The following is an 8,618-nucleotide window of genomic DNA, read 5'->3' on the forward strand; positions in this document are numbered from 1 at the left end:
GTCAAACCAAAATCCCACATCATGGTGTGAAATGTAGGGCATACACAACTGCACATAAGAACAGCGGTCAACACAGGTGGGTTTTTGTTTTTTTTACCCCTCTGAATACGCCTTCCAAACTTTCATGCTTCAAGAGAGACACTTACCTATCTCCACCCCAAAAGATGATGTCCTTGTCAGTTTTGCCCTTCTCCCCTGTGCCTTTTCCCCTTTATCAAAAAGCATTATTTGCACTATCATCTGGTGTCCAACTCCCCACCCCCTTTCTAGAATTGAGCCACAAGACTGTTCAACAGAGAGAGGTAGGAGATTCCTTTGTGATATCCCAGCTGCTCAGTCAGTCAGTACACTGCACAGGCGAGTAGGGGTTAGACTGCTGAGCAATCCCCAGTCAGACAGGAAGCTCACTAGGTAACCTTGGGACAGTCATGCTCTGTCAGCCTAACTTACCCACAGGACAGTTTGGCAAGGACAAAATGAAGGCGAGTGTGATATACACTACCTTGGAGAAAGGGTGAGATAAATACTGCCATTAATAATTCTGCTTCCGACTGACAAAGCTTGTCACATGCCCTTCTGAGTTTGCTCCTCAAGAGGAGACTGTGTACTTAACAGGATGATGAGCACACTTTCCGGAGCAGAGCAGCTCCTATTTTCATACACGTCTGCATGCAATATTATTTGTTGGTCTATGAGAATGCAGAATGCTGGTCTGATCCAGCAGAGGTCTTCTTATTGGAGCTTCTGTACAAAAATAATACGTATCTTGGATAGAAATGTGGGTATCCTGCTCATCTTCTCAGCCACTGCAAGTTCATTTCCTCAGGGATAAGAGGTTTTTATTTATTTTCAAATAAATTGTATGTGCCACTTTTTGGCCCTTAGGAATACACCCTAAAAGCAGCTTAAAGTAAAGCAATTAAAGCATAATTTCAACCCAACTGAGTAATCAAACAGAGAAACATATTTCTCCTGAAATATTTCATGTGGCATTTTGACAGTTCCACAAAGGATGGCATCGTGGTAGAGAGGGGCTGCCCAGAGGGGAAAATGTGACAAGTGGTGTCACTTTCCAAAGCAGCAGTAAAAGTGCACCTTCAGGGGCTGCCATAGCTGTCAGACCATTGGCCCATTCTAGCTCCATACTATCAACAGTGACTGGCAGACTTTGCCCATGAGCCCTTCTTCCACACCATCATCTCCAGAGCAAGGAGCCAAATGCTCCCAGAGCAGCAAAGTAGTGCCCCAAATATAGTTCCCCATGATGCTTTGGCTAGCAGGCTGAGCAACATAGTTCTCCTGTAGTGGCTTCAATATTCCACTTTTATTAGCTACAATATGAACACTCTTATTGTATATTAATCCCACCTCAGTATGCTAGACAATGATGAATGTATGAAGTATAGATTGCTTTTTTCTATCAAGCCAATCTATTTAGAGTCCCTGGAACAAACAGGCTGATATGTATTCTGATGTGACCCTGTTTAACACACACACACACACACACTATTGTGTTTGGGTCTTGGCTTAAAAATGAACCTCATCAAGTTTCAAGATTCTTTTGATCAGACGGGGGCATATACACACTGAACTGAACATTTTCCTTTTCCTGTAGTAATTAAGTTGCATTCTTACTGTAGTAACTAGCCATCCTGAAATCACTTCCTTCTGTTTTACCATATCCATTACTTTAAAAATAGAAAAGACAAGGGTTCCCTGAATAATGATTTATTTATGTTCTAAATATAGATCATCATCTCACTCACATCAGGTTTCAAGATTTTTAAAGTAACAGGCACCATAAAGAATGCTTTTAAAGTCTTTACCCAACACTTTCCAGATATGATCCATTCTCTGAAGAGTCAAGTCAGAAAATATTTATAGCTTTAAACATCACTTTGTTTGCAAGCTTTATTGCAAACTACTTTGCCGTAAACTAAACCTTATTAAAATTGCAGCTTCTAGGAGCCGTGTTGCGTGAGTGATCCACAGACCCACTACAATCTATTAAGAGGAATGACCTGCACTTAAGATTCTGGAGGGCAAAGTTAGCCAGTCGCAACATTAGTCATCAACCTTGCTTTGCAATGCAGTGCATTTATCTTGTCTAAGCCGCTGTTTCTCAAATAGGGCCAGATGAGGCCACCAGGAACAATTGATCTAGGAAACTGCTTTAACGTGACCACCAGTGGTTACTATGAGATACTAGCTGTTGTCTGCATCTTGAGACCAGAAGGAGTGTTTGCCTCTGGTTTAGAGCCCTTCTGAGAAGTCCATCCAGGTGTGCTCCCTGAATTGACAAAGTGATTTGGGGATGTGGGTCCCTCCGGATCTTGGGGGGTAGTTCCTCAGGAGATGCATGCTTAGAGAGTACAAACTCCCGAGACCTGTGGGGGTGGGAAGTCTCATGTTTCACTGCTCCCGATCTGTGGGGCTCAGGCTTGGACATGATGCTGGGACCTGGGTTGTCCTCCAGTGCCACTAATGATTGGGCTGGCCATCAGTGTTGGGGCCTAGGTTGCTGTTCTGAGTCCACAGATCTGCCACTGATCCAGCCAGCAACTCCGCATTAGAGCAAAAGCTATTGCTTTAGGCAAGGGTTATGACAAGCTACAGAACAGTGTGAACTTGGCTTCTTGTTGAGCACTGGTCTGCATCTCTATGCTGTTGAAGTTGCTAGAAAGAAAGTGAAGAGATCCTTCAAAAACATATGCAAGTGAAGCTTAATATGCAGAGGCGCAGCACAGGGTCTTCAACAATCGTTACCATGTGGCTCAGGTCCTTGCACAAGAGCCCTTACCCTCCTCTCATGCACACACAAGCCTTTCCCCAAATGTAGACATTGCATAATGTCAAGCCAGTTTACTACATCACCCTGGCATCCTTGGTACCCAAAAAAGTCTTAGCGGTACTGGGGATTTGAATACAATTTCCCAGCACTGAATAATGCTTTCCCTTTTTTGTGGAAGTGTCCAGTTCCACAAAAAAGGTAGTTCAATTGAGGCTTCTTTGGACTTACCATAGTTACTAATGTAAACTTAGTCATCTGCATCCACCACCACATCTGCCCTTGAAGTCAGCTAGGAGAGGTGGCATACCAGGGAAGCTATATCTAAAATAAGCCCCAAAGCATTTAAGGTCAATAAAGATATTCAAGTACCAAAATAACACCACAAGTATTTTGATGTGTGTAGATAAGGCAGATCATACAACAGGCCATCATGGATTTTCCATCTGGTAAAGCCAGGCATAGGCAAACTCGGCCCTCCAGATGTTTTCGGACTACAACTCCCATCATCCCTGACCAGTGGTCCTGTTAGCTAGGGATGATGGGAGTTGTAGTCCCAAAACATCTGGAGGGCCGAGTTTGCCTATGCCTGGATAAAGCCTTCGCAGTGTTATAAACCAGCTACCATGGCTATGATCTGTAAGCTTAACATTTAGTTCTGCCTAACCTGGGACAAAGTGAAGAACTCTTACACTGGAATGCTCACCCGTTCACACATTCTCCCATGTACCATCTCATGATCTGTGGGTGCCAATGCCTGCATGGAGCTGGGCTGGGCCAAACCAATTCCAGCAATGCAAGCCTGGGGCTGATCAGATTCTAGCAAATGTACAGTATTCACTTTTGATCCAAGAAATCAAAGTGCAACCTTTATAATGAGAGGACTAGTCAAGCTGATCTTACAAGTATCAACAAGGTTTTTCTAGCATACTTTTCTAGCCTCATCCTTTCAGAGGCTGCAAATATTCAAATGTGTGTTATTGCCAATAACACACGTGAACTTTTGCAGCTCTAAATTCAGATTAAAGAACTTGCTTATTTAAGCACCAACATGTTAAAAGTGCACAACTTTAATGCCACCTTTCTTGCTGAAAATATTATCTGGAATAGAATAGTTTTTTACAATCTTCCCACCCCCCACGAGAATGGCAAGAAGAAGAAATCAGAACAAGTTTCTAGCTTGAGCATTTAATCATCACAATCTGTCTGAGGATTCGCTTTCCTGTAGGCATAAGAACTGGCAGCTTCATTAACCATTTATTTTACAATAATTATACCTAACACATGTATGAATCCAAAGTCATTTCCTGTCTCTGAAATTAATTATGCTTATGCCCTAATTATATACTGTATTTATATTATACTTTTCTTATTATAACCTGAATGGTCAGTAAAATTACTACTTGCCTTGATGCACCTAAAGGGGCTAAACACACTTTCCAAAAACGATCAGAGGAGGAATGAGCAACACTCAATGTCTCCCCCAAGAGCCATAGAGTCTTCAGTGGAAGGTGGGGTAGGAAGACATGAATTCTCCCACTTGAACCTTCCATATCATTGAGGCTGGCTGGCACCTTGAACAGAAGCACTCAAGTTAGAAGGCAAGGACACGGCAACATTTCACGTTCATATCTTGCAGACTTCAGGTGATTCCTTGACCAGTCTTGCCAAAGCACTGAACACCATACCTAACTCAACTATAGCTGTATAGAATAACGCTCCTGACAAGCTGTGCAAGTGTTGCACTATGCGGCTCCACCCAATAAGACAAAACCATCAGAACAAGATCTAAATTGGCACAAGTTTACTGACAAAGCTTCTTCCAGCTACAACAGTACACTTCACTTAAAACAATGGAAGATGTATATTCTACACTGCATTAATATTTAGACATTTTCCTTCGATGCGTGCTGCAAGAAACTAATGAAGCCTGCCCTCAGGTTCTTAATTCTTTACTAGCTTTCAGTTAGGCTAGATGCCCAAGAAGCCATTAGAACATAAAACAGAGGAGAATTCAACCCAAATGCTTTTTCTGGCCTGTTTCTAGATGCTATAGAAATAGCTACACGTGGAGTGCCATAATGGAGGACCATCATTGGTTCCTGGACACAATGTCTATGTTCCACCTCTGCTGTTAGAGGCAGCTTGCCTCTGAATGCCAGTTGCTGGGGGATCACAAGTAGGGAAAGCAATATTGCCCTCAGGTGCTGCCTACAGGCTTCTGTGAGAGCGTGATGGTGGACTAGATGGGCCTTCACCCTGATCCAACAAGGCTCTTCTGCTTAATTCATTCACATATTAAGCAGGGAAGGGAGGTGTCCAATTCTGAACCTCCCCCAATGTCTTACCTTCTCCCATTCAATGACTGCTCTCTCCAGCCAAGTTCACGTCATGTACTGGAGTGAAACAGGCAGGGAAGTGCCTGAAACTATTGTGAGGCAAAGTGTAAAGAGTTCAAGTCTCTTTCCCAGCATACTTCTTTTTGTGACAAAAATAGACCTTTATCCATTAATATGCTGAATGTGTGAACAATCACGACTACCTCCACTTTGGCCCTCAGTGAGACAAAAAAAGGGGGGGTCTTTAAGTGCGTGCACATGGAGCATTGCAGCAGGGTGATAAGCTGCTACAAAACACTAGCATGTCAGTGAGTTGACTAGGCTACCACCCTTTGCCCTAACTTACGGTAGTTTTCTAATTCCACAGGATTTTTGTATGGAGTTACATTCAATGAGCTCTCACCCTGAGTTTGAAATACTTCAGCAGAGATTCAGGTTTGCCACCTCAATGACAACTAGACTTCCAAGGTCATCACTAGAACTAGATGTGGAAGGTCTGTAAATAGCCCATTTCTTAAATTGTTAAAAGCAACAACAACTGAACAGCGCACAAATTTGGGAGGGGAAAAGAGAGAATTGAATCTGGACCATGGGGCTCAGGGTGGGATGAGGAAAGGAGTTTTGACTTTTTTTGCCCCACCTTGGCACTATTAATCCCAAATACAATCAACCACAAGCTTCTTTGTTTCATAGGACCATATTACAGGTATGATACCTGTATCCCCCTTGACAAGGTATTGGAAAAATAGCAGCTTGAGTGTGGGGGATAATTTTCATTGGGAAAACAGTGCAGAGTTGCAAGTCTCCATTTCCCAAACAGCCAAGGTTTTGATCTAAATCATAACCCCCTTCCCAGCTGTTATTTATAGTAATAATACTAATAATTTATTATTTGTACCCCGCCCATCTGACTGTGTTGCCCCAGCCACTCTGGGTGGCTTCCAGCATATATAAAGACATAGTAAAACATTAAACCTTAAAAAGCTTCCCTATACAGGGCTGCCTTCAGATGTCTCCTGAAAGTAAAATAGTTACTCATTTAATTCTTTAAGAAATTTATAGTTGGAAATAACACAAACACTCTTTCCCCAATTTGCTATTTGAACAGAAGCTAACTATCATAGCAAAGTCAAAAGAACCTAATTCCAAAAGCCATTCAATCCTGCTAGAAATCAAGCATTCATTCTTCCAATCAAATATAAATTGTGCAAGATACTATTTGCTAACCTGATGAGCACTTGGCTTCCTTAGGGACAACTCATCATCCCTGAGGAAAGCAGATTCTTGCTTTCCCCATTATACATACTGAACTGTCACTCACTGTTCTTTCACCAGGAAAATTCCCAACATGTACGTAAGGGAATCAGCAACGTTCTTATTTAACATGTCCAAGCACAAGCCTTGACACATTCCACCAAACTCCAACATGAAACGGTCTCTGTAGGAGAAAAGGACTGCCAACTCCGTTGAAATGAACCCCTAAAGGCACTGATCTGGTTTTTTTTTCTCTGGCACTAAGTTGACTACAGACAAGATTAAGGTAGGCAACACTCACGATTTAAAAATATATCTAATCACTCCACCCCACCTCCCATGCTCCTCTCCTTACAGAAACATCTAGTAACATACGACCTCTAGTTAGTATGCAAGCCTGACAGAAGCACTCACTGATTGCGATGTCCTCCCCATTTTACGCATTATCCGAAAGCGGAGAGCCCACTTAGCCTAACAAATTGAGGCTGGCCTCAGATATTAAAACAGTTTCCATCTCTTTGCACTTTAAACCTGCGATCTGAGATCACACTGAGAGGTTAGCAAACCGACAGCTCCGCGTACACTAATGAATATTATTATCAACAGTACGTGGTATGGCGGGCTGGTGGGGTTTTGAGCCAAGAAAGAGGCAAATAAACCATTCATAGAAGTGAGCGCGCTCCTCCGCGTTGCCGGCTGAGGATTTAATCTAAGCCGCTGTAGGCAGAAGCGCGGAGGGTAATGAGCATCACATGATCCCGAGGAGAAGCGCCGCATGCAGGAACACCCAGAACCCCCCACTCAGCACACCTATGGCAAAATAGACACGGATTTGTTCTAAGGGGGGCTACGTGCCCTTTTATTTGGTTGTGGGAAGTGGGAATCTTGCATAGCTTCTTTCTCTCTCTCTCTCTCTCACTCACTCACTCACACACACACACACACACACCCTTAAGAGGGCGAAGCTGAAGGGGAGACAGAACACGGGAATGTCATTTAGAGGTGGCTTCATTCAGATTCACACACACACACACGCACACATTCATTCCCGGCGTTTTCCTCAGCCAGGGAGATCTTCACACTCCGGTGCAATTTATAAAACGACCGTGATGAAAAGGAATCCCCAATATGCAAATGAGAGGATTAAAAATGGCATGCAGGTTAATTTAAAAAAAATGCGATCAAATCAGGAAAGCGGTTTTGTAGAAGGCGCTGGAGAGGCAGCGAGTTGCTGAGCCTCCCTGCTCGCCAGGATGCCGCTTGCCGAGGCAGGGAGGGCGGATTTAAAGTACTTGTGGCTCCTACTTGCTGGGCGCTCTCCGGCCAGCCGGGAGCAGCTGAGGGCTGTGGGGTGTGTCCGGGGGCCTCGACGGGGTGCCCTTCCCTCCTGCCTTTCGGATCGGGGCCCCGATCACCTCCCTCCCTCCCCGGATCAGTTCCCCAGCCAGGAGTACCTCGCAGCCGTAGAGCTGCCCGAGCTGCTCCACGATCCACTCCTCCAGCACGAGCCTTTTCCGCAGCTCCTTGCGATCGTATTTGACCGTCACTTTGCCCTGCTGGTGGCGCCGCTGCTGCTGCTGAACTTGCACCACCGCCGCCGACGGAGCCACCGACTCTTCCCGGGACGAGCCGCCGCCGCTCTGGAAGAAAACGCGGTTCCCTCCGCCTCCTCCGGTGGCGGCGGGCCCCGGCTCGCTGCCCCCGGTTGCCACCGACATGGTCTGCTTCAGCCCCTGCTGCGCGGGGAGACCCGATCCTCCGGGGGTCTCGGGCTGGCGGGGGGCTCTGCTACGGCTGCCCGCCGAGGTGCTCTATGCCCGCCACGCCGCCCTGCGAGAGCGCCCTGCCTGCACCTGCAGCTCGCAGCCTCTCATCGCGCTGCTCTCGCCGCCGGTTCAGCCTTGGAAGGAGGGGCGGGGCGTCCGGGGGCCTGGAAGTGGGGCGGGGAGAGCGCCTTAAAGGCGCAACTCGCCGCCCGCCTGACGTCAGGCAGATTCCCGCCCACCTCGAGCGCTTTTTGGGGTTACCAACGTTCCCCCCTGCCGGTGCTCTTGTGCCTTTAAGTAAGCAAGCTTCATTAGGGCTACCACTTCGTGACTGCATGGTGGCTAGGCTGGAATTCATCAGGTGAAGCTTTGCCCATGGTTCACCTGCTGAATTTCCTCCCACCTGTTCATCATCATCATCATCATCATCATTTATTTATACCCCGCCCATCAGGCTGAGTTTCTCCAGCC

The 8,618-nt window shown here is 45.7% G+C and overlaps 1 protein-coding gene across 1 annotated transcript in view; it reads right to left on the reverse strand.

Moving 5' to 3' along the window:
- The window catches only part of PPP1R14C (protein phosphatase 1 regulatory inhibitor subunit 14C), a 43,637-nt gene extending 35,407 nt beyond the window's left edge, over positions 1 to 8,230 (reverse strand). Inside the window, exon 1 of the mRNA XM_028723656.2 lies at positions 7,836 to 8,230. Coding sequence (XP_028579489.1) covers positions 7,836 to 8,099 — 264 coding nt within the window. The 5' untranslated portion in view covers positions 8,100 to 8,230. The remainder of the gene's footprint in view (positions 1 to 7,835) is intronic.
- Between the last annotated feature and the right edge of the window lie 388 nt (positions 8,231 to 8,618).

This window comes from Podarcis muralis, chromosome 3 (assembly GCF_964188315.1).
Source record: "Podarcis muralis chromosome 3, rPodMur119.hap1.1, whole genome shotgun sequence".
Lineage (NCBI taxonomy): Eukaryota > Metazoa > Chordata > Lepidosauria > Squamata > Lacertidae > Podarcis > Podarcis muralis.